Source organism: Spermophilus citellus (assembly GCF_964194105.1).
Source record: "Spermophilus citellus genome assembly, chromosome: 2".
Taxonomy (NCBI): domain Eukaryota; kingdom Metazoa; phylum Chordata; class Mammalia; order Rodentia; family Sciuridae; genus Spermophilus; species Spermophilus citellus.
In genome coordinates this window covers 4,381,869-4,408,869 of record NC_138183.1, presented here as the reverse complement: position 1 = coordinate 4,408,869, position 27,001 = coordinate 4,381,869, and the positions used below count along the sequence as shown (strand labels likewise).

At 40.6% G+C, this 27,001-nt stretch overlaps 1 protein-coding gene across 6 annotated transcripts in view; it reads right to left on the bottom strand.

Moving 5' to 3' along the window:
• The window catches only part of SETX (senataxin), an 84,861-nt gene extending 61,478 nt beyond the window's left edge, over positions 1 to 23,383 (bottom strand). Inside the window, exons 1-5 of one of the 6 annotated variants that reach the window (XM_081279654.1) lie at positions 22,757 to 23,383; positions 22,359 to 22,473; positions 13,302 to 13,485; positions 8,885 to 9,092; positions 6,573 to 6,682 (exon numbers count right to left, since the gene is read on the bottom strand). In XM_081279654.1, the coding sequence (XP_081135780.1) occupies positions 6,573 to 6,682; positions 8,885 to 9,092; positions 13,302 to 13,485; positions 22,359 to 22,435 (579 nt within the window). In that variant the 5' untranslated portion in view covers positions 22,436 to 22,473; positions 22,757 to 23,383. Of the gene's footprint in view, positions 1 to 6,572; positions 6,683 to 8,884; positions 9,093 to 13,301; positions 13,486 to 21,593; positions 21,623 to 22,358; positions 22,474 to 22,756 lie in introns of those variants that run through there. The other 5 variants (XM_081279649.1, XM_081279650.1, XM_081279651.1 and 2 more) reach the window with 5 other exon arrangements.
• Positions 23,384 to 27,001: the final 3,618 nt, after the last annotated feature.

The following is a 27,001-nucleotide window of genomic DNA, read 5'->3' as shown; positions in this document are numbered from 1 at the left end:
GTGAGGCACTAAGCAACTCAGTGAGACCCTGTCTCTAAGTAAAATACAAAATAGGGCTGAGAATGTGGCTCAATAGTCAAGTGCACCTGAGTTCAATCCCCAGTACCCCCAAAAGAAAATAATAATAATTTAAAAAAAGCAAAAACCAGACATCTCCAAAGAAATCACAGATCACTTCTAAATGACAGCAAAACATATAGAAGTGACATTAAATTTCTCAGAGGCCGTAAATTAAATTTAGTGACTACAGACTAAAGTCAATAACTAAATAAAGTAGAAGAGAAAAATATCAAGAGTGCACCCTGTATAGTAAAGCCTTTCATGAAATACTTTCTTTTATATGCTATGTATGTGTGCACTCAATTAATGCATTTTTAACTATAAGTTACAGTTAATGAAGTTTGAAAAAGACCTAATGAGGAAAAGCCTGAGCTTCAAGCCAACATGACTAATGAATTACAAACTCCTGAAAAAAAAAAGAAAACCCACAACAAAGGTATCCATGAATCTATACTGATAATAAACAGGTAATTGAGGAAAAGGGAAAAGGGTCTTGATTTCAGTATAATTAATGCCAAGTGCTGTCTGATAAATATCAAGACACTGCTGGAGTTGAAAATCACTATTTTGCAATCACAGAAAAAAACATATATGGTTACATTTAGGAAATTGTGGTTAGTGGCAAGGTATTCACATGTCTAAAGCATCAACAAATTAAACTGGACAGCACCTTAACTGACTACAATGAAGACCACTGTAAGCACCACACACAGGGGCTGGGGATGTGGCTCAAGCAGTAGTGCGCTCGCCTGGTATGCGTGCGGCCTGGGTTCGATCCTCAGCACCACATACAAACAAAGATGTTGTGTCCGCCGAAAACTAAAAATAAATATTAAAAAATTCTCTCTCTACTCTTAAAAAAAAAAAAAAAAGCACCACACACTCACTCACACACACACACACACACACACACACAAAAGTATTCATTTTGTTTTGTTAACCCTGTGGAAAGGGTTTTCTTCTATATGTAATCTTCAGGTACTTTATTTCACTTATAATATTACTAAGATTCATCCACAGTTTCAAATTGGCAAGTTTGTCTTAATTGCTACATAATATTCCAATGTCTGACCAAACCAATTTCTTCATCCACCCTCCTACTGATGGTATTTGGGTTGTTTCCAAATTTTTGTTCACTCTGGGTAGCATGCTATGGAATTTCTTATATAGGCCTCCTATTACAAAAATTTTAAGTTCTCTTTCACATACTAGGCCAGGAATTAAAATGTTGATCATGAGATATGTGAACATCCACAAACTATTCTCTGAAGTAGCTACACCAGTTTATACTTACACAATTATTCCTTACCAGCAATAACAAGATTCACAGAAGTGCAAAATGATATGACTCTGTGCTCTTATTTACCTGACCTTTAAATTAAAACATTCCTTTGTATGTTTATTAGATGGACATATTTTTTCTGTTGGCTCATACCTGTTCAGATCTTCGTCCATTTTTCTTTTGCAGTATTATTAGTATCATACAAATCTCCCAATTTTTAATTTCTATTTTGACTCTCTTAATGGTATATTTTGATTAACAACAGTTCTTAATAATAATTTTGTCTATTTTTACTTCATAATCAATGCTTAGTTTCTTTTCTACGAATTCTTTCAAACTGTCACTAAAGTATGTTGAAGTATTCACTATAGTCTAGTATGTGGTCATCTTTGTAGTATTTGAAAAACTGGTTAGATGCACAGCTCATATATGTAGCCCATAAGTCAAGCTTATAAATTGTCTTATACAGATATTTAATTCCCTTCCTGGATTTTGTCTACTGATTCATCAATAAAGAACAAGAAGGGGGCTGGGGTTGTGGCTCAGTGGTAGGGCGCTCACCTCACACACATGAGGCACTGGGTTTGATACTCAGCACCACATAAAAATAAATACAGCTATTGTGTTCACCTACAACATACATATATGTATATAAATAAAAGAACAGGAAGGTCTGGGTATGTGGCTCAGTGGTAGATCACTAGCCTAGCATGCACAAATCCTGGGTTCAATTCCCAGCACTGCAAAAAAGAAAAATAAATAAAATGACGACTAACAGGAGTATGTCGAAATCTCATACAACATTAATGAATTTACATATTTCTCCCTGTTAATTCTACCAATACTCCCAACATCTACTTTGATGTTACTTTAGTATATTAATCACTTGACCACATACAACCCTTTTTAAAAAAGACTATTTATGTGATAATACTATAACTTCACCAGTTTTTTTTTAAGGCTAGTATTTGCCTATTATTTTTCTATCCCTTGTAATCAACTTTTTTTGTCCTTATTATGTTTTAGGTGTTTCTTAGAAGCAGAATCTTTCTAGATTTTACGTCTTCAGTAATTCAATCTATTGTTTTAACTGACAAATTCAGCCCATTTACATTAAATATTGATGTCCTTCAATATGTTTATATGTATGAGCCTTTTTTCTATTTCTTTAAAAACATTTCTTCTTTCTTAATAACTCTCAGCTACCTCTGTCCTTAGGATAAAAACTTAACAGCATGCTGCCACATCCTTGATCTCCTTGCCAGTCAAACCCATCATCATATTGCTATTACCTATTCCAAATTACTGCTGATATATTCACTTTCTTTGAATTTAACTTTAAAAAAGAAATTCAACCACAGTATTTATCCAACTTTATGTATCTCTTATAATATCTCCTGGATTCTTATCTTTTATGCACTTCATTTGGTGCTGGCCTGTGTGTGGTAGACCTAGAACCTTATACAAACAGGATATTTTAATTATGTTCTTATATTTAAATGAGTCTGGGCAGAGGTACAAATTTAGGTTTTTAAGCTCTCTCCCCATAAAAATACTCCTTTACTGTCTTCTTGCACACAGTAGGACTACTACAAATCTGGCATCAATCTGATTCTGTTTTCACAATATGGTCTTCTCTTAATCTTTTCCAATTTATTTTTGCCGATCTTAAATTTCATTGATTTGCTGAGGTTGAGACCTGGCTTTTCCTTTTCTTCTTAGATTTTATATAGGTCCTTAGAATCAAGTGATCTCCTTATTTTAATTCCAGTAAATTTATATCCATTATTTCTCTAGTATCTCTTTCTGATACTTCTTTTATCTACATTAACATTACTACTTTTTTCTTATTATGTCATCTATCTTTTTCATTCTTAAGGATCTGCTCAATCTAGTCTTCTCAGTAACTCAATTTCTCAGCCACAGCCATTCTATTACTCATCGTATCTCCTATCTTATATTTTCTTTTTCCTTTTTTTTTTTTCCCCCTAATACCAGGGGTTGAACCCAGGGCAGTTTACCACTGAGCTATATCCCAAGCCCTTTTTATTTTTTATTTTGTGACTAGAGTTTCTCTCAGTTTCCCAGGATGGCCTTGAACTTGTGATCCTCTTGTTTCAGCCTCCTGAGTCATTGAAATTATAGGCAAGCACCATTATGCCTAGCTGGTTCTTAGTTTTCCAGTTCTCATTTCACATTATATCTTCTCTTATTTCTTCTAGCATGTTTATTATAATTTTTAATTCCTGGACAATGCCCTGGTATTATCGCTTCTATTGAAATCTTTTTCTCAAATACCTTCCTAACTATGCAAGAAGGCCAGCCCCCAGCCTGGCTTACTCCCAATGAATTCAGGGATAAGAGTGGTGGATAAACCCAAGCCATTAAAAGAATAATCAGTCACTGCCACACAACTTACATTTCCAAGGTTAGGTCGAAGCAATATTAGGAGAAAGCACTAGTAGGCTGCAATTCCTCAGTCCTGAGGGTTCTGATGGGATGGCACTGAAGTAACTACCAGTGTTAGCTGCTCCCCAACTGCTTATCTCAGCACCTCACAAACACCAGGGCTCTGTGCTGCTCTGTTTTTTTGTTTTGTTTTTCATATCTATTTGTTTACATGCAGTGACAAGAATCGAACCCAGTGCCTCACACATTCTAGGCAAGTATTCTACCACTGAGCCACAGCCCACTGCCTGTTTTATTCCTATCATCACCTGGATCAGATCTTGAATTGCCACAGATACAGATGCAAGCACTGCTTATCCAAGGAAATGGTAAAGGAGAACTCAAAGCAAAATATTAATTCCTTTCCCATTTTATCCTCCTACAGCCAAACAGGTATGTGAAGTAAGTTTTTTGTTGCTGTGACCAAATTCCTGACAATAACAACTTAAAGTTTCAGAAGTTTCAGTCCTAAGTGGGCTGGCTCCATTGCTTTGAGCCCGAGGAGAGGCAGAGCATCATGATAGATGAAAGTTACTCAGCTCACACCAACCAGGAAAGGGGGGGGGGGGGCAGGGACACAGATTAAGATACAGTCCTCAAGGGCTCACCCACAAAGACCCACAGCTCCCAATAATGCCTTCACATCATTAATTCACTGATGGGGTTGAAGCACTCATGTTCCAGTCACTTTCCAAGGCCCACCTCTGAACACTGCTGCACTGGGTACCACACCTTTAACAGGCAAAGGTCTTCAAGGAACATCCTAGATCCAAACTGTAATACAGCTATCTCCTACACAGCTCTCACACCATTCACAACAGATGTCCTCCAGAGCTGACCTCAGTGGAAGGGCCAACAGAACTGGTCTGAGCAATACAGCTTAACAATCATGTTCTTCATGTGTTATTCAGGGAACTGGTTTGCAAGCTCATCCTACAGGGAGGGATTCCACATTCCTCCACTACTCCTTCCATACAATTTCCTAACTATAAAGTTGGGATTATCTCTATCTAACCCGCAGAGTCCTACTCCAGAACTCAGTCTACTGTCGGCAGGTCAGGGCTCCCTGACTTTGGTTTACACAAGACACAATGTAGACTCAGCCACCAAGCCTGCAAGTGCTTGGCCCAGAATCTGATTATGAGTTGAGACCTGTGCTATAGTTTGCATCTGAAATGTCCCCAAAAGCCCATGTTAAAAGCTTGGTCCTGGGCTGGGGTTGTGGCTCAGTAGTAAAGCGCTCACCTAGCATGCACGAGGCCCTGGGTTCGATCCTCAATACCACATAAAAATAAATAAATAAACAAAATAAAGGTTTTGTCTAACCAAAAAATACATATTAAAAAAAAAAAAAAAAAAAAAAGGCTTGGTCCTTAGCTTAGCTCTATTGGAAGATGACAGAACCTTTAAGAAGTGGCGCCTAGCAGAAGGTCTTCAGGTCACTGGGAGCACACCCTCAGAGGGCATTATGGGACTCCCAGTTCCTTCCTTTCTCTTTCAGTCCTTGGCCATGAGAACTGTTCTGATCCACCATGCACTCCTGCCATGATGTGCTGCTATAGGCCCAAAGTAATGGTGCCAACTGATCATTGACTAAAACTTCCAAAATTAAGACAAAATAACACTTTCCTCCTTATAGTTGATTATCTCAGCTATTATAGTGATAAAAAGCTTACTACCAAAACCTGCTTCCTCTGTAGTTAGACCTTGGTACTCTGTCAGCCTTCTTTCACAGAGGAACCCCACCTGTCTTGTTCTAGACACAGAACTTGGCCTGGTTCTTTGTCTTGCCTGGAGTGCACTTTTAATTTCTGTGATACTGCAAAAGCTGAGCCCCAAGCTACCTACAGCCACGCAGGCCTACAAGATTCTACCCATTTATTACTTTGGGCTTCTTCTCTTCCTTTGCTGGACCACAGAAACAGTTAACTTGTAAGAATTGTGACTATATTTTTTTTAATGTCCTCATTTTTTACTTTTCCTATCATTGTTGTGTTTGGCACAAGAAACTGAAATTCAAGACCACCTGGACTGGAGATCCCAGACCATGCTCTTTCTCAGCTGGGGAAAACGAGCCCTTTGTTCTTTGCCTAACTTTGTCAGAGCAGCCTCTCATGGCTATTGGATGGCTTGGTGCAGTAACTCAGTTCTAAGTGTGAGGACCAGCAGCACAGACCGCCTCACTATAGGGTGATAAAAGCCCAAACCTCAACCAGAAGTCCATGTCAGGTTTCAATGCTTCAATGTTGCTCTCTCCATCTGTTCCTGCTCATTGTTTTGACTTTCACGTTCTTCTTTGTTTCTGGCACCTAAGAATTTCCCAGCCCTTCCCTGCCCCACTTTTTAATCTATAAGCAAAATAATTTTTTCAAATATTTAAACTAGTATTTCAATGGTTTTGGAGTTGGGTAAGTAAGAAATGAGAGGAGTCCTTCTTCATTAATTCAACTGACATATTAAAAGACAATCAAAATTATTCCCTTACTTCACTTTTAAGTTCAAGTATCACCTATCATACTACCTTTTTCATAGCTTTAATAATATAAAATATAAAAATTTAAAAATATTTTAGCAAATATCTTAAAATGGATACCAAAAACCTCCACTAACCCACTATGCGGCTGGAGACATAGCACCCTGAGGTAAAGCACACTTGCCCAGCATACCTGAGGCCCTGGGTTATATCTCTAGTGCAAAATCAAACAAAAGCAAGCCTCCATGAAAGCTATCTGTTTGTACATAAATAAAATATATCCTTCTATTGCCTAACATTCCTACTCACCGTTTCATTGGGATGGACCAAAAATAAATAGATCCCTGGATGTTTCTCAAAAACCTGAAAGGAGCAATTGGCTTGTTCCATTTGACAAAGTGCTTCAACACATAATTCATCTAAATAGGAAAAAGGAGGCAGAAAATAAAAATATAAGTCTTATCAACATTTTAAGAGTCCCTAAATCTGACTCCTTAGTTGTTAATGTTAAGTACATGAAAAGTTGTCAGTTGCCCCCGACTTTAATTGAGGTATACAAATGCTTACAATGTAAATGGAAGAACAATATTCATGATATATGCCTACTCACGTGATCACGGTATGTTCTTAGCATACTCTTTACCAGAATACATATACCTCTCTCTATATATTTCTACACTTGACAATTATCTCCACAGGGTATTTTTGAGAAGTATGGTTATAGAGCTGGTCAATTCCATTTGCATTTTACATTTTGACCTAGCTGGGCTTTATTTAGGAGTGAAGAATGAGTCAGCTTTTTCCCCAAATGGCTATTTATGAATTATGAATTATCAATTACCCTATAGATCAACTAACTTTAGTGTTTTAAGCTTCAAAGAGTATTAGTAACATTAGTTGGGATGGGAAAGAGGGATGATGACTAGAAAAAGAGTTCAACGCATGTTGATAATGTTTTGTTTCTTGATCTAAATACTGGCTACATAAATGTAAAAACTCATGAGATATACTTTTCTGAATGTTGTTATTTAATAAATGTTTTTAAAATGCCCTGTTAGAATTGTTGAATCTAATCACTTTGAATTTATTGACTTAGAATTTGTTCCTCCAATTAAATCTTTAGGTCTAATTTTCACTTTATTATAGTACAAAGAATAGAGACCCAAGTTAAAAATAAGAAAAATCCAAACTGTTTTTCCACAGGTCAACTAGATAGTCTCTTTAACAAGTCAAACACCTAGTAGGGAAAAAAATAACTAGACAAGGTGGTACATTCCTGTAATCCCAGTGGCACAGGAGGCTGAGGAAACAGGATCGTGAATTCAAAGCTAGCCTCAGCAAATTAGCAAGGCCCTGTCCCCAAATATAATATAAAAAAGGGCTGGGGATGTGGCTCAGTAGTTAAGCACCCCAAGTCCAATCCCTGATACCAAAAACAAACAAACAAAAAAAAAAAAAAAACAAGGATATGTTTTTGTACCTGTACAAACATACAGGTACATGGTTTGTACATGAATTATACAAACCAAATTCAATACATAGTCCCTGACAGGACTCTTGATTTAAACAAGAGACAAAATCCTACATTTTTGCGACTACTGAGAAAATATGAATGTGGATGAGATGTAAGATGCCTTAAAAGTATTCTTAATTTATTACATTTAATAGATGAAGATGTCTTTGAAGAGATCTATATTAAGAAATACTGAGGAGCTGGGGATGTGGCTCAAGTGGTAGAGTGCTCGCCTAGCATGTGTGAGGCACTGAGTTTGATTCTCAGAACCACATAGAAATAAAATAAAGATATTGTGTTCACCTAAAACTAAAAAAATAAAGAAAGAAAGAAAGAAAAGAAATACTGAGGGCTGGGGTTGGCGGCTCAATGGTAGAGTGCTTACCTAGCACATGTAAGTCACTGCGTTCAATCCTCAGCACCACATAAAAATAAAGGTACTGTGTCCTTCTACAACGGAAGGAAGGAAAGAAGGAAAGAAGGAAAGAAGGAAGGAAGGAAGGAAGGAAGGACCAAAGTCTAGACAACCACAACATGCGATGCCATGGAGATCAGTGAAAATCACTGCGGACCAATGGCTTTCACACACAGGGATTGTGCTCTCATCCCTTTCCCCAAGGGACATTCAGCAATGCCCGGAGACATTCTGGATTGTCACAAAGCATAGTGGGGAAGAGGAAGCCACTGGCATAGTACACAGTAGCCAGGAACGCTGCTGTACATCCCACAATGAATAACACAGTCCCCCACAATGAAGAATTATCTGGTCCAAAATGTCAGTAATGCCAAGGCTGAGAACCCTGCTATAGATAAATTATGTCAATAAACATTAACTGAATGAGTAGGTATGTGACAAAACAAATTCAGCAAAACCTTACCTATAGTATTTATATGGCAAGTATCTGGTGTTCACTCTTCTTACAGAGTGTGTGTGTGTGTGTGTGTGTGTGTGAGAGAGAGAGAGAGAGAGAGAGAGAGAGAGAGAGCGCGCGAGCACGCAAGACAGAACCCAAGGCCTCACATATACTAGATCAGCACCGAGTTATATCCCCAGGCTAATTTTTTAAATAATAAAACATGTAAGTTGAGAAACACCCAAGATACTCACTAACACGCTCATGTAGAAGCAGATAAGGATATTTCAATATTTCCAGTAGAGGAACTCGAAGTTTATTTTCAAAGTCTTGGCCAGTGAAGTCCAACGGCTGTGCCTCTCCATTGTCTACTATATACAAGTCAACATAATCTCCAATTTCTGCCTTCATGGATTTTTCAAAGTGATTTATGAGACGTAAAGTTTCTAATTCCCATAAGACCTACAGGAAGAGAAAAATGGACAGTGTATTTTATATCAACAAAATACGCTACAAGGGTGATCATTCTAGAAAAACCTTTTCTTCAGTATACAAATTCAGAAGTTTAAAGTACTAGCCATTACACAGACATGCCTGAGACACTGCAGCTTTGGTTCCAGACCACTGCAATACAGTGAATACTGCAATCAAGTTAATCACATTAATTCTTGATTTCCCAGTGCATGTAAAAGTTGTTTACACTATACCATAGTCTACAAAGCAGCAATATGTGTAAAAAAAAAGCAATATAAGTACCTTAATTTAAAAATGCTTTACTGCTTAAAAGTGCTAAGGATCATCTGAGCCTTCAAGGAGCCGCAATCTGCTGCTGACAGTCTTAATGTGGATGGCTGCTCACCATCAGGGTGGTAGCTACTCAAAGGTGGGAGACTATGGCAATTTCTCAGTGATGAAGTTAGCTCTTACTTTCATGTAAGATTTCTCTAGAGCAAGATGCTACCAGATGGCATTTTATCTACAGTCCTTCTTTCAAAATAGAGGAGTCAATTCTACCAAGCCCTGCAGTGCTTTATCAACTAAGTTTATGTAATATTCTAAATCCCTGGTTGTCATTCAACAATATCCGAGGTTATCTTCACCTGGAGTAGACTCCATCTCAAGAAAACTACTTTCTTTGCTCATCAGTAAGAAGCGACACCTCATCCATTCAAGTTTCATCAGGAGACTGAAGCAATTCCATATCTTGAGGCTCCAGTTTTCCTGCTAGTTCCACCCCATCTGTAGTTAGTTATTCCACTAAGGTCTTGAACTCCTCAAAGTCATCCATGAGAGTTGGAATCAATTTCTCCCAAACTCCTGTTAGTGTTGACATTAATTTTTGGAGAAAGGCAAGGCTGGCCTTATACTGGTGATCTTCCTAACTTCAGCCTTCCGGTAGCTGGGATTCTGGGTATGTACCACCACACACAGCTTTTATTAACCTCTTCCCATGAATGCTTTTAATTATATTTAGAATGGGGAATCCTTTCCAGGTTTACAATTTACTTTGCCCAGATCTAGCAGAGGAAATGACCAAACGGATGTTGAGTTAGTAGGCATGAAAACATTGATCTTGCCAGGTGTGGTGGTTTTATGCCTGTAATCCCAGCAACTAAGGAGGCTGAGGCGGGGGGATCACAAGCTCAAGGCCAGCCTGAATTATTTAGTGAGAATCTGTCTCAAGATTTTTAAATAATTTGAAAAAGGGCTGGGAATGATACAACACCCCTAGGTTCAATCCCAAGTACCATAAAAAGAAAACATAAATCTTGTACAGCTGTATTGTCAATGAGCAGTAATATTTTGAAAGGAATCCATCTTACTATGCATAACCAGTGAGCTTAAAATATTTAATAAACCAGTGTGTAAAAAAAATGTACCATCATCCAGCTTTGTAGAGAAGGCTTTGCTGTGAAGCTTTCCGGTATCTTCTTCCTGGTATTTTCTTCCAATACAAAGTTATTTCTGCTATACTGAAAATCTGTTCAGTGAAGCCACCTTGATCAACCATGTTACCTAAATCTTCTGGGCAACTAGCTGCTTCACCTTGCACTTATATTATGGAGATGGCTTCTTTCCTTAAACCTCCTTAAAACACAGGCAGATCAGGCATGGTGGCACATACCCATAATCCCGGCAACTCAGGAGGCTGAGGCAGGAGGATTCCAAATTCAAGGCCAGCCTCAGCAACATAGAGAGGCCCCAAGCAACTTAGCAAGACCCTGTCTCAAAATAAAAAATAAAAAGGGCTGGGATGGGAGCTCATTGGTAAAGCACCCCTTAGTTTGATCCCCAGTACCAAAAAAATGAAAAAATAAAAATAAAATATAAAGCACAGGCAGAGTCTATCTGGTATAATTCTTAAGAACCCTAGGGTTTTTCCAGAATGGTAAGTAAATATTGATTTCAACCTTAAATCACCAGCCACATTAGCCCTTAATACAACAGTCAGACTGTTTGTTTTTTTTTTTTTTTTTAAAGAGAGAGAGATGAGATGAGATGAGAGAGAGAATTTTTTAATATTTATTTTTCAGTTTTCAGCGGACACAACATCTCTGTTTATATGTGGTGCTGAGGATCGAACCCGGGCCGCACGCACGCCAGGCGAGCGCACTACCGCTTGAGCCACATCCCCAGCCCCAAGTCGGCCTATTTTTTGAGGCTTTAAAGCCAGGCACTACCTTCTCTCCAGTTATAAAAACACTGGCTGGTATCTTCTTCCAATATAAGGTTATTTCTGTTACACTGAAAATCTGTGCAGTGAAGCCATATTTGTCAACCATGTCAGGAGATCCTCTGGGCAACTGGCGCTTCACCCTGTACTTCCATTAGGCAGATAGCTTCTCTCCTTAAACCTCTTTAACCAACCTCTGCTAGCTTCACTTTTCTTCTGCAGCTTCCTCACCTTTCAGTCTTGCAGAACTAAAGAGAGGGCTTTGCTCTGGATTAGGCTTTGGCTTAAGAGAACGTTGTGGCTGGTTTGATATTCCCTTCAGACCAATGAAACTTTCTCTGTATCAGTGATAAGGCTGTTCACTTTGTCATTCACATGTTCACTGGAATAGCATTTTTAACTTTCTTCAAGAACTTTGCATTTACAACTTGGCTTTTTGGCACAAGAGAATGGCTTTTATTTTCTTTTAGAACTGGGGTTTTAACCCAGGGGAATTTTACCACTGAGCTACTCCTTAGCCCTTTGTCTTTTTTAGATAGGGTCTCATCAAGTTACTTAGGGCCTTTCTAAATTGCTGAGGCTAGCCTCAAACTTGTAATCCTCCTGCCTCAGTCTCCTAAGTCACTAGGATCAAAGATGGGTGCCACAGGGCCCTGCTAGAGGCATAGCTTTTGACATGCCTTCCTAAGCTTATCTTTTCTAGATTTATCTTGTCTTTTCTAGATTTATCTTATCTTTTCTAGATTTTGATTTAAAGTGATGGACATGTTACTCTTTCTTTCACTTAGACACTTAGGCATCATTATACAGTTATTACTTGCCTTAATTTCAATACTATTGTCATTCAGGGACTAAGGCAGCCCAAGGAAAGGGAAAGAAATGGGAAATGGCCAGTCAGTAAAGCATACATACAGAATACATACAAGGCTTACTGATTAAGTTCTGTCTCATATAAGCATAGTTCACGGCACCCTACAACAATCATCAAAAACCAATGACCACAGATAACCATAACAGAAATAATTAAAAAGTTGGAAGTATGGCGAGAATTACCAAAATGTGACAGAGACACAAAGTGAGTGCACTGGGGTTGCAAAATGAAACTGGTAGACTTGCTCAAAGCAGGGTTGCCATAAACTTTCAATTTGTTAAAAAAAAAAAAAAAAAAGAAAGAAAGAAAAGAAAGAAAACCAGCATCTGTGAAGCACAATAAAGCAACAAGCCAAAGGAGGTATGCCTACATTAATTTAAGGGAAACAGCTTCTCAACATGGCCATGCTTATGAGATATGAGTACATGAAGTATGAGATGTTCAAACACCTCTCCTGCAGTTTTGCTAAAAGTATCCCAGCAACCCTATCCACCATGTTCTACTCAAAGGGCAGGAGCAAGGCCGTCTCTATCTTTCCTTCCATGTTCCAGCCATAGCTGCCTACCTTAGAGCATCAGCTTCAGCATGAAGAAAGTGGGCTGCTTCATAATTAGCAAACTTTATAAAATGCAAGTCTCTCAACAGATTCATAACTAATTATCCCACCATCATATACTGTACACAGCTCTATGTTCTTTTCATCAAATAAATATAATAAACCAAATGCTCGCCTTCAGAGATCTGTAACCATCTACCCATAAAAAAAGAAAAAGAATGATTACCAATTAAAAAAGTCAAGTCATTCCAATACATGAAGATAGCACCGAAAAATACATTGACATAAAAAAAATATTCCACACGACTTCATTTTATAAAATTATGTCACATCAACTTGACAAGTGATGAATTATAAAAAATTCTGTTTTAGATTCCAATTCAATTCCATCAGTGGTAAGTATTTATCAGTACCTGCTACATACCAACTAGTAAGCTAGGTACTACCAAGGTACATTAGCTTTTAAATTTTAAACTCCCATCATTTCCCTGAATGCTTCTGACAGAGTTCAAATTTATTCTCTTCTTTATTATTAGCTCTGAAAATCAATGCCTATCTCATGTAAATTACCTTATGCAGGGATGGCAATTCATCTCTTGCTTTGTGGTATTCAGCTACACATTCTAAGCAGTAGCAGAGGTCTTCATCAGCTGTCTGGAATTCACTGGTTAGGGTCTTGGATGCATAGCACTTGAGGAAGTCAATGGTGGAAATACCACCTGGCGTACACCAACAACATGTGCTCATTCTGTACCTATACCCAAGAAAGGAGACATTTACAAATTTAAATAACACTTCAGACTTATCTATTATGGAAAATGGGTATCCATCCTACCTAAGAACCAAGTTTTGAACTTAAAATGTGCCTCCACTGCTAGAACAGTCTGCTGATCACCTTATTACTGAACCAACTAACTCAAAAATCCAAAAGCAGGGCAGGGGACACAGCAGTGGTAAAATGCTCACCTAGCATACTCGATGCTCTGGGTTCGATTCCGAGCATCACACACACACACACAAAAAAAAAACCTACAAAAAACTGAAAGCACTTTGGTAGTAACTTTAAATATCATAAGGCAATGTACAGTTGTGCTACAGATATAACTCTGATGAAAAATACAGAGGCCATACTCACCAATGTTTTTTCAAAGTACAAATTTTGGAGTAGCCTAGTAATTTATGGGAGGCAAAGCAAAAGATCAAGAAACCTTTCATATTTCCAGAAGCCCTATTCTAGAAATCTCTGGAAACAAAAACCCATGGATCTAAACCTATACTAATAACAAAAATACATATAAACAAAAGATCTTTCTCTTGTTCAGAAAGGATATATACGTGAATTTACATATATATACATATATATTAATTGTTGCCCATACTCATTATTCTTCAATATGCTATAAATTCTTATAAATGCTAGCAACCTACTGCTGCTAACTTTAATGTTGGTTTTTGAGCCTCTTCAACTTTTTTTTAATATACCATCACAGCCTTCACCAATCAAACTTAAAAGTTAAAGGATTAAAATAATCGGTCTGGGGATGTGGCTCAAGCGGTAGCGCGCTCGCCTGGCATGCGTGCGGCCCGGGTTCAATCCTCAGCACCACATACAAACAAAGATGTTGTGTCCGCCGAAATCTAAAGAATAAATATTAAAAAATTCTCTCTCCCTCCCTCCCTCTCTCTCTCTTTCCTCACTCTCTTAAAAAAAAAAAAAAAAAGGATTAAAATAATCATCCAAATCTTAGCAATCTCAAAAAGAGCAAAGAGCCAAATAATACCAGGAAGGAAGAGGAAATCTCAAGAACCAAATATGTCAAAGGTTTGAATGAAGATACATAAGGCGGGTCCTGTCAGAATTGCAGATGGCATGAAACAGGTTCAGTAAATAGGAAGGATACCAGAATCCAAAGAGATCTCCAAATCCAATGAAGTACCACCAAAATAAGCTAAGACACTATGGTTTTATCCCTATAACTAAATGCATATAAAAGCTAACAGAAATCCCACTGTTAGGAAACAGTGTATTATGGCCAAATAAAAAAGAAATGTATACAGTGATAATACCTTAAATAAATAAATAGGTTACAGTAGGGAAAATGCAAAGTAAATCCAGAGGATTTTGTAAAGCCAAAGAGTCAAACTTAAAAAGAGTTTTCCATGGCTAAAGCTGAAACAATTTGAACAAAATAATGTAATACTGGATTATAACCCAAAGAATAAATGAGTACAAATTCATCTATACTGATACAAATAAGTGACTGAATGAATCAACAAACTTAAGTGAAAGTACACATCTTCCTTGTATAAAAATGCAAATAATACATATGATATCCATGGTTGCAACAGGTGAAGCGTAACCCTTATCCCACCTGAGTATGAACTGGAATTTTAGTCAATCACCTCCAAAAAACAGAAATTGGAAAGGGCAAAACCCAGCACTTTTATAATGAAGACACCTGACAATCACAACCTTAAGGAAGGGATCAAGACCAACCTTCCTCATCCAGAGGAAGGAGTCATGTTAACACCCCTAACAAGGAACTTCAACTCTCTGGTATGCTCCCCAATGATCCTGATTCCAATCCAGTAATGAGAAAAACAGACAAACCCAAATTGACTATGCCTAGCATGCAAGAGGCATTGGGTTCGATCCTCAGCACCACATAAATGTAAAATAAAGATATTGTGTCCACCTAAAACTTAAAAAATAAATATTAAAAAAAAAAAATCTGACCTCAGCCAGGCACAGTGGTGCACACCTGTAATCCCAGCATCTTGGGAAGCTGAGGCAGAAGGATTGCTAGTTCAAAGCCAGCCTCAGCAAAAGCCAGGCGCTAAATAACTCAGTGAGACCCTGTCTCTAAATAAAATACAAAATAGGGCTGGGGATGTGGCTTAGTAGTCACACTAAGTTCAATTCTTGTTACCAAAAAAAAAAAAAAAAACTGACCTCAAGTTAATTTTCCTGTAGAAAAATATCAGCCAAATTGGGAGGGCCGGGGCAAACCCAATTGTGAACTAAGTTCCTTTCTTAAACAGAATGGACCCAACCATAACCTGTGTATTCTCTTCAGGGTGGAATCACTCTAAAGATAACGAAAACTGATTAGTGGCATGTAAAAAGGCTCTGCATTTTTTGTGTATATACATACAGCACATAAAGAAAGACAAGCTATTGATGATATTAGAATTCACAAAAGAGAAAATTAGAAAAAAACGTCTTAAGAAGGGAAGAAGAGACAAACAGGAAACTTAAGCAAAGTCACTGAATGTTTGAAAATAAAAATTTGGCAAAGCAAGGCTTTTGAATAAGTATCACCATAAAATTCAGAGTAACAAAGTCTCTGCTAATGGGAAATTGATGAAGTTTTGAAAGAAACTATACTTTTCTTCTAAGGCTGCCACAGTCTGGCTGGGCACAAAATAACCGAGCCGCCACAAGGGACTTGTAGGTTCAAATAGGAACTCCTTTATTGCCCAAACTCCAGCAAAGGCCACCCACTCAGCCCTTCTAGGAACACCACACACCAACCAGAACTCCACCAGCAGGCAGCAGGAGTCTATCCCTATTGCAGGACAGCAGGGGTCTATCTACAACTGAATACACAGCCTGTTTCAATCCAGCATTATCCAGTCACAGCAATTATACACAGCTTAATTTAATCATCATCATCCAACTGGGCTGTGGCTCTCAACATAAGGCTTTTTAAAACTCCCCAATTTCTCTTTAACCCGTGATTTAATAATTATAAGTGCATAAATATAACCAAATACATGTATCTGTCTTGTAAAATGATTTTTAAACTTTACTAAATATTACTTTTACTGGACTGAGGATGCAGTTCAGTGGTAGAACACTTGCTTAGCATCTGCAAAGTCCTGGATTTGACCTCCAGTACCACCAAAAAAAGAAAAAAGATTACTTTTACTCATGCTTCTGAAAGGAATTTAGGGTGGCTTTCATCATGTAAGTACACTGAAAATAAGATTTCAAAAAATGTCAAAACTTATTTTGGAGTTCAATTTCACTAAGTCTTTAATTAGAAGCTGACCAAAGAATGGAACAAAAGTATAAAATTAGTTACACAGAAAAAAAGAATAGTATGTAAGTTCAGAGGCAAAGTCCTGCCTGTTCCTGACACTAACTCTAATTTACATTTAATTAATACCTACCTTTCACAAGGAAACTGCAGACTAGGGAATACCAAAATACAATAATTTAATTTAAACAAAAAATTCTTATATCTGAAAAGACATCATCATAATACTAGGATGTTTACAATCTTGCAGAAACTGGTTTTCAGGTGATACTCCATGTGGGGAAGTAAGCTAACAAGAATAGAAAGTGAAACTTCACAGAGATTGTTTCAAGCATGACTTTGGCAGATAAAAAGATTACAGTTGGCTGGCACCACTGGCACAAGCCTGAAATCCAAGCAAAATGGGAGGCTGAGCTAGGCACGGTGGCACATACCTGTAATCCCAGTGCCTCCAGAGGCTGAGACAGGAGGATAGTGAGTTCAAAACCATTCTCAGCAATTTACCAAGGTGCTAAGCAACTCAGTGAGACCCTGTCTCTAATAAAATACAAAACAGGGCTGGATGTGGCTCAGTAGCAGAATACCCGAGTTCAAACCCTGATAGTTATTTAAAAAAAAAAAAAAAGTGGGGGGAGGCTGAGGCAAGTGGATCCCATTTTGAGGTCAACCTCTGCAGCAGCTTAGCCTCACTCTCTCAAAAGAAAAAGTTGTAAAAAAGGAGTGGTATGAGCACCCCAGTTTCAATCCCAGTACTACTCCCACACAAGATTATAGTCACTTTAAACTTTAAAAACCTGAAGGGATTTACTGGAAATAAAATGTGTACTTTAACATAATCAACAGAGCAGAAAACTAAAGAAATCTATTGAGGGGCTGTGGCTCAGGGGCAGAGTACTTCCCTAGCATGTGTGAGGCACTGGGTTCAATTCTCAGCACCATATATAAATAAAGGTCCACCAACAACTAATAAAGTTTTTTTTTAATTTGTTTTTTTAATTTATTTTTTTTTAATTTTAATATTTATTTTTTAGTTTTTCGGCGGACACAACATCTTTGTTGGTATGTGGTGCTGAGGATCGAACCCGGGCCACACGCATGCCAGGCGAGCTCGCTATGACTTGAGCCACATCCCCAGCCCCCTAATAAAGTATTTAAAAAAAAAGAAATCTATTGAGAAAATTAGCCTACTTCCTCATTCATCTCAAAAAGGAAGAGTAGACTCAGCGGTAGAGCGCTCACTTCACACGTATGAGGTCCTGGGTTCAATCCTCTGCACCACATAAAAATAAATAAAAATAAAAATAAAGGTATTTCGTCCAACTACAGCTAAAAAAAATAAATATTAAAAAAAAAGGAAGAGTAGAGCAACCTACTGTCAGGTGCTTTTGGGAGCTCTGCCTATTTTCTTTGTGCTTGAATAAATCCTACTCCTTTCAAAAAAAAAAAAAAAAAAAAAGATCAAATTTTCTCAAAGTAGATGGGAGTCACTGCCACAGAACAGGTAAATGCCATGGAATAGAATACAGAAAGAACACTGCTGTAGAGCATTATCAATAACATGCCACCTTGGCTACGGCCCCAAATCTAAAATCATCCTGGTCCAATGGCTAAACCTAAGAAATCTCATTAAGGTGTACTTTATCTTTTAAGAAAAAATTTTGCTCATAAATGACTATGAATCCTGTAAAACTCTGCAGAACACAGTGCTTCCTGAAGTGTGTTTTATTCTCACTGAACTGCTACTGCTTGAAATCATTACCAAACCATAAACGGAGTGGAGGGGATATAGATAATACCGGGGATTCAGAAGAGAAGTAAAAGCCACTTTCTGAGCATCAACCAAAAAGAGAGTTGATGTGTCAAAAATGCAGGGTGCTGGGGCTGGGGATGTGGCTCAAGTCGTAGCGCGCTCGCCTGGCATGCGTGCGGCCCGGGTTCGATCCTCAGCACCACATACCAACAAAGATGTTGTGTCCGCCGAGAACTAAAAAATAAATATTAAAAATTCTCTCTCTCTCTCTCCTCTCTCACTCTCTCTTTAAAAAAAAAAAGAAAATGCAGGGTGCTTCACCAGAGGTATGGCTATACCTTTCCCCAGACTCATCCTTGGAATATCATTCCTCAAAATTAACTAGCCAGAAATTTAAACAACAATCTCTTTCTTCTACTCTACCCAGTTAAACACCTTTAAAAAGTAATTTAAATCTGTGGGCTGGAGTCGTGGCTCAGAGGTAGAGCACGCGCCTAGCATACGCGAAGCACTGGGTTCGATTCTCAGCACCATATAAATCAAAATAAAGACCCTGCACTGTATCCAACTATACTAAAAAATAATTTTTTTTTAAAAAAAGTAATTTAAGGGCTGGGGATGTGGCTCAAGCGGTAGCACGCTCGCCTGGCATGCGTGCGGCCCGGGTTCGATCCTCAGCACCACATACCAACAAGGATGTTGTGTCCGCCGAGAACTAAAAAATAAATGTTAAAAATTCTCTCTCTTTCTCTCTCTCTCTCCTCTCTCACTCTCTCTTTAAAAAAAAAAAAAAAAAAAAAAAGTAATTTAAATCACCATCTCCCACTTCTTCAGCTCCTTTCAATTCTAGCTTCACCCTTCACCAACGGAACGTTTCTACAAAGTCCAACAATCACTCTATTGGGTACCCAATTCAATGGGCTCGTTACTTGACTCTAACTGTATAAAAAAATGCTGGCCATGCATTCCTTAGCCATGCTGACATACCATTTTCCTGACACTAGGTCTACCAAATTCCTTCTGCTTCCCTTCCTAATACGAATCTCCAAAGGTTTGAGCCTTCTAATCTCTGCATTCAATACTTTTTCTGGGTGGCCTTACTCAAACCACTGTTTTAACTACTACCTGCACTGAAGCTTCTCCAAACCTAAAAATGTCTTTTTTTTTTTTTTAGATGGTGGTCTCAGTATGTTGCTCAGGCTGGCAGTCTTGAACTACTGGGCTCAAGTAATCAATCCTCTTGCTTCAGCCTTCTGAGTGGCTGGGCCACAAGCACCTTACCCAGCTTTAAAAAAAAAAAAAGAGAGAGAGACACTAGGTATCAAACCCAGGGCCTTGCACACGCTAGATAAGAGCTACATCTTCAACGCTTGAAAAACTATGAATGCGGGCTGGGGATGTGGCTCAAGCGGTAGCGCGCTCACCTGGCATGCGTGCGGCCCGGGTTCGATCCTCAGCACCACATACCAACAAAGATGCTGTGTCCACCGAGAACTAAAAAATAAATATTAAAAATTCTCTCTCTCTCTCTCTCTTCTCTCACTCTCTCTTAAAAAAAAAAAAAAAAAAAGAAAAACTATGAACGCGGGGCTGGGGATGTGGCTCAAGCGGTAGCGCGCTCACCTGGCATGTGTACAGCCCGGGTTTGATCCTCAGCACCATATACAAACAACAATGTTGTGTCCGCCGAAAACTAAAAAACAAATATTAAAAAAAAAAAAAAAAAATTCTCTCTCTCTCTCAAAAAAAAAAAAAAAGAAAAAGAAAGAAAAACTATGAATGCAATGCATAAGTAGGTTTCAACTACTTAATAATGACAGACTAGCCCAGAAGTCAAGATATATTCAATACCCAACTACAGTGTATCTCTACTTACAGGACTGACAGTCACCTCAAAGAAAATATGACCTGAACAAAACAAAATTCTTAGCTTAAATTTGTTATACTTTGTCCTGTATTCCTTATACTGACTGCAATACCATCCATTCAGTTTTCAAACCAGTAACCTAAAAATTAACCTACAATGTCCATCAGTGGATGAATGGTAAAGAAAATGTAGTGCATATATATAAAATGGAGTTTTATTCAGCCATAAGTAAAAATAATGTCATTTGCAGGAAAATGAGAAAATTATGCTAAGCAAAATAAGCCAAACTTAGAAAGTCAAGGATTGCTGTCCTATAAGGAAGGTAGACAGGAAAAAGGAAAAGAACGGTGGAGGTAGATCTCATGAATATCTAAGGGAGATCAGTAGAGTACAGAAAAGGGACCAGAGGGAGGGAAGAAGAGGAGACAAGGGAGAATAATATTGGCCACATTATATTGTTATATCATATATAAATAAGTAACAACAAATCCCACCACCACATACAACTATAATATGCCAATAAAAGAAAAAAATCTTTAAACATACACACACACACACAAAAAAAGCTTGGGGGCTGGGGTTGTGGCTCAGCAGTAGAGCGCTTGCCTAGCACGAGCAAGGCCCTGGGTTCGATCCTCAGCACCACATAAAAATAAATAAAGGTATTGGGTCCATACTACAAACAAATAAATGTTTAAAAACAAAAGCTTTACTCTCCTGCCTTTATCCTCACCTGAGTTCCACTGTCTATAGTTTCTTAAACTACACCTGTAATTTTTTTTTCTTTTTTTTTTTTTTAAGAGAGAGTGATTGGGGGGGGGGGGGAGAGAGAGAGAGAGAGAGAGAGAGAGAGAGAATTTTTCAATATTTATTTTTTAGTTATCGGTGGACACAACATCTTTGTTTGTATGTGGTGCTGAGGATCGAACCCGGACCGCACGCATGCCAGAGGAGCGCGCTACCGCTTGAGCCACATCCCCAGCCCCACCTGTAATTTTTTCTCACTGCCATCACCACTGCCTTAGTTGAACATATTTTCACTATTTACTCGTATTACTAATGAAGCCTAAATGATCTCTCCGCCTCTTGTCTGATCCACTAACAATTCTTCCTCCAAAATGTTGCCAGAAGCCAAAAGACAAACTAGATCTCAAAAGCACAGAGGGGGGCTGGGGATGTGGCTCAAGCAGTAGTATGCTCACCTGGCATGTGCAGGTTGCTGGGTTTGATCCTCAGCACCACATAAAAATAAAATAAAGATGTTGTGACCACATAAAAATAAAATAAAGATATTATGTCCCACTGAAAAGTATAAAATAAATATTTAATAATAAAAAAAAAAAAGCACAGAGGACTCCTCCACAGTTCTGGGACAAAATGCAAACTGTTGAGTTCAATACACAGGCCTCCATTACCTGGCTTCAGCACCATTCTAGCCACTACCTTCTCTCTCTTCACCTGCTCATCCTAAAACAACTCATGGTGCTTACATTCTATAATTTGATGGAAGCTATTCCATCTGTCTTGTACACTCACCTTTCACACCTCTGCCTGGTTAATTCCAGGAATTTAAAAATTCTTTTTTTATAAAATTCAGATTCATTTTTAAAGTACTCCACTATCAATTCTGATAGAATCCTGGATTTGAGAACCGCCAGGATGCAATGCATCCCCAGTGTCATCACATCTGGGAGGCTGGTCTGACCAAACCTCACTTCCAGTTTGTCTTTGATGACCTCCTTCTCTATTCCCTCACGACTCCGTTCAAATTTCTATCACTGCACTTATCAGGGTGAACTTCTGTTTACTTACCTGCTTCCTCCACCAGCCACCAGCAAATGAAAGTCTGTTAAGGCAAGGACCTACTCCATATATATCCATACTTTACATTTACCTCCAGTGCTGGGTATATGTTGTGATTGAAAAACAAAAAGTCTTAATAGTTTAAAAGAAATAATAATAATTACCTTGGCAAACAGCCTGCAGAGGTGGGCTCCTCAGTTGAGACTGCTTGGCTTATCTGTGAATGAGTGACGATTTGCATTCATATATATTCAGACTTTGGCCCCCTAAAAAACATTTCTGAAATTAAAAAAGAAGTAAACTTAAGAAGTGGCTTCTATATCTTATGCGGGCCTTGCATCAACCCTCCAGAGTGGGCCACCTGAAGAGGAAGCTCGGGCAGGCTACAGGACACACAAGCAATGAATGAAATAAGGGTAGAACTGCCAATTCTAACCCGTAGATCCTCAGGGCACTGTCCCAACTCAGGGCCCAGCTAGGCACTGGGGCAAACATTCCCAAAATTAACAAGTGCTGGTAACCTCCATCCCAGGCTCTCCAGGAACTCGGCACTGCCACTTACCAAACTCGCCCTCCTCCGGGTTCTCTGCCCCTGGGGGTCGGTCCGTTTCGCGCGGGCGGTGCAACCTCGGGCACAGCTCCCTTCGGGACACAGTCCAGGGAACCGAGCCCCTGTGGCCGCTGTCAGCGCCGCGTCTCCTGCAGGCGGGGCGGGCGGGCAGGCCTACGGGCGAACCCCCTCTCCGGAGCCAGCCGACGGGGACTGCGTCCAGGACAGCCGCGAGGAGAACCCCCAGTCCGGGGCCACCGCGCAGCGCCAAGCCCACAGCTCGCTCACACGGGAGCGCGGGCGGGCGTCCCGGCGCCTGGGCCCGGCGTGCAGGGCACAAAGGGCGGCCGGCCGGCCTCCGGGGACACTCCCGCCGCGCGCCGCGACCCCGCTAGGGGCAGCGCCGCCCCTCCCCCACCTCGGCCTCGCGCGCCGCGACGGTTACTCGTGGGGACCTCGTGCGCGCTCACGCACGCCCGGCCTGCTAGCCCGGTGCCCTCCGCCCTTCTCACCGCGCTCGGCCCTACACCGGGCGCCGGCCCACCTTCATGCCTGAGCCCAACAGTCGGCCGCGGACGGAAGTACGGGCCCGCGGCGGGGCGCCCAACCCGCAGTCGCCGCGAGCGCAGACTCCGCCCCTGAGCGGCGCCCACCGTCCGCAGGCCCCGCCCCCTCGCGGCTGGCTTGTTTTGGTGCGCCGAGGGGGCGGGGCGTGGGAAGACAAGCAGCGGGGCGCCGCGGGCAGGCCCCAGCCGGATGCGAACGTCACTTCCGGGCCGCAGGAGTTTGACCAATCAGAGGGGCCCGTCGAAGCGAACTGGAAAGCTGGCCCTGGGGCCACGCCCTCAGGTACGCCCCTGGGCGGGGCGGCTACCCACAAGCGCGGCCCAGGGCGGGTTCGGCGCCCACCTCCCGCCGTTTCCGTTTCCTGGTTGCTTTTAGTGTCTCAGGTGTTTCGGGAGTGGTGATAAGGATGGTGTCGCGAGCAGCTCCCGAGGCTGGAGGGGCCTTGGTTTCGGAGGTCAACCGCAGGCGGGTCCCCGGCCGTGTCCTACCCGAACCAGAATCCCGGCGACAGAACACACCGACTCTGGGAGATGTCTTTCAATGCCTCGTTTATTCAGGATCCTCACACAGCAGGCAGCGGAGCAGAGACTGGACGGACCATCAGGCGGGTGGCGGCATCGATGGCCTTGATGGTACTGCCTGTCCTCCGTGCCCAATATTTATATCTAATTTACAGCATTACCTCACTTGTTTACACTTGTTTACACCTACTGGAATTTCCCCTTACATCATTTGTTATTCACTACCTTATCCATACCTAACACACTTCGCACTCGTCACATCAACATGTTTACTTAGCACTGCAGCAAAATATGTTTACTTAAAGTTCTAACATCAAAATATGTTTACCTAAAGCATGTTTGTTATAGCACCTTAATACCTAGTATTTATTAACTAATACTCCATACAGATGGCGAAGGAACGTTTCCTTACCTTCGGTCTTACTCTGGAGACCTAAAACATGCCCTCACCCAAACGCGTCACCCGTGCAGAACGCAGACCCCGAGTCCCCGGAGACGGCGAGCGCCATGGGCAGTGCACGCGGTTCCGGTGCCCCCGAGGCGCAGGTGGCTCGCTGTGACCCCGCGGGGGCGCCCCGTTGCTCACGCCAGGGAGCTCGAGCAGGAACCCCGTGGTGCGACTCGCGCCCAGGGCGAGGGCGCTGCGACAGTCCTGCCGGGGACAGCCCCAACCCGAGACTGAACCGGGGGCCGGCCAGGCAGAACGGGACATCGGCCGGGGAACGTTCCAGAAGGGGCGTGGCCTGCCGCAGGGGCGGTGACCGTTGGGGCGCCCGGCCTGCGAGCTTGGACCGTTAAGGTTCCGGCCGCCTGCGCTCCCCAGCGAGGGTCCAGACGGTACCCGTGCGGTCGCGGAGTCTTCTTGGAACGGTGCTTCCGCCCGGCGCCTCCGACACTCTGGAGCTGCGGGCGAGGGTGCCAAAGCCACCCGCGTCGTGCCCTGTCGAGCCCGCGCAGAGGTCATGACGTGGGCCAGGGAAGGACCTGACCGCAAGCTGCCCGCCCGGTTCGGGCGTCCCGGCGCCGGGGCTTTTAGTGCTGACGAAGAATGTTTCTTTTTCTTTCTTTTTTTTTTTTTTTTTTTGCCAAAATGAAAGCAGGGTTTTTATTTACTTAATGGGAATAAAATAAGAAGAGAAACTGAATTTGCATTCAACCATAAAGCATGTTCTTTATTCATAACAGAGAGAGGAAGGAAGGTTCAGTGCCCAGGGTATAGAAATCCCCACCTGTCATAGACAAAGGGCACATAAGAGGGCTGTCTTTGTTCCTCTATCTCCAGCCTTAGGAGGCTTGGAATCGGGGTGGTTCTTGTTTAGAGGAGCAGTGTAACCATTTCTGTAGAGCAGCCACTTTTCAGTCACCTGGCACTTCGGGCAGGGTAGGGGTAAAGGTTCGTAAGGGCACCAAAAAATAAATAAAAGCATGCTAGTAAGATGCAGAACCCCTGGGCTGGGGAGACACATTTGTGTTTCATGTTGTGAAAGTTTCCAGGGGTTGGCTGAGCTCTTGGGGGGCTCTTCTGGCAGCGTGGGTGTTGCTGCACAGAGGGGACTTTGCTGACACTGTTCAGTCGGGCTGTTTGGAGGACCCTGGTTCCAGATGGTAGTGCAGGAGGTAGTTTCCAGGGCTACAGTGTCTCAGGGAAAGGTGTGAATCCACGGGGTCATGAAGAAAGTGTTAAGAAACACTTTGCCAAGGAATGTTTCTTCTTATGGCGGGAGGGAGGGGTCGAAGACCAGACCTTAAAATGCATCTTCGCACCAACACCGTCATAAAATGTCTGTCTTTTATTTTTTTGGTACCAGGGATTGAACCAAGAGTCCCTTTACCACATCCCCGACCCTTTTTATTTTTGAGACAAGACCAGTATCAACAAATTGTTTTGAGATCCTCCTGCCTCAGCCTCTCCAGTTGCTAGGATTATAAGCGTGTACCCAGCGCTTGGCTTTGTTTTCCTTTTTTAATGGAGAAAAACACCGTAAAGACAAAATTGTATAGGGCCTTTCTTTATAATCATCCCGCTTTTGTGATTATTGGTGAACAATAATAGTATATTTACTATTAAGTTTTTCATACTTTCTATTGAATTATACTGATTGCATTTTTTCTACAAATTATTTTCCACACTCCAGATCATGTCCTGAGATTCACAGATCCACAGTGTATTCAGGAATAGTGGAACCCCAAACTTATACAATCTGCATCAAACGAAAGCACTGCAATAAAATTTTGAATACAAAAGTAAAAATGAAAATTACTTTGTATTTGGAAGGAATAATATAAATCCCAGCGGCTCAGAAGGCTGGGGCAGGAGGATCCCAAGTTGGAGACAAGCCTCACAATAGTCCGAAACAACTTGGGGAGACACTGTCAAAAACTTAAAAGGGCTGGAGATGTGGCCCAAGGATTAGGCACCCCGGATTCAAACCCTGGTACAAAAAAAAAAAAAAATTAAAAATTAAAAAATCCAGGAAAAAAAAAAGAGCAGGACATTTAAACTACCAACAATTCTATGAAAGTTTCATCTTGACTACATATAATTATCTAAATCAACAATGAAATGTAAAATGATTTTTTTATACTAAAAACAGGTAATTGTCCTTTTTCTGGCAAAATTGATCAAATCTATTAAGTTTAGAAAAGTCTTTCAAATTAATGATCTAGTTTGATGATGCCATGTAAATTTTTAGGATTATCAAGCCTTTTTTCATTTATGAGTTGTAAGATGTCAGAGGACTCAACCAAGTTTTCTAGGGTGGTGATTGAGCCTACTTTGGATCGACCACTCAATTACCAAATCATCCTATTTGTTCTCAATTTTAGATATATACTATGAGTTTTATACTTCAGTGTATGATGTTAAAAGAGCAAGTTGGGGTCATATTTTACCTATTTGATCATGTAACTCATTCCACTACATCATTTGGCTTATCAACAATCAAGACTATTACTCATTATTTCAATTTCAAATGGACCTTTTCTTAAAATTTTCCCTCATGATAATGTCTATTGGGGCTGGGAGTGCTCAGTGGTACAAAACTTGCCTAGCATCATAAGGCCCTGGTTTCCATCCCCAGTACCACAAAAAGAAGGATGATGGCATCTATTGACTTCATCATTGTTTTTTTTTTTTTTTTAAGAGAGAGAGAATTTTAATATTTATTTT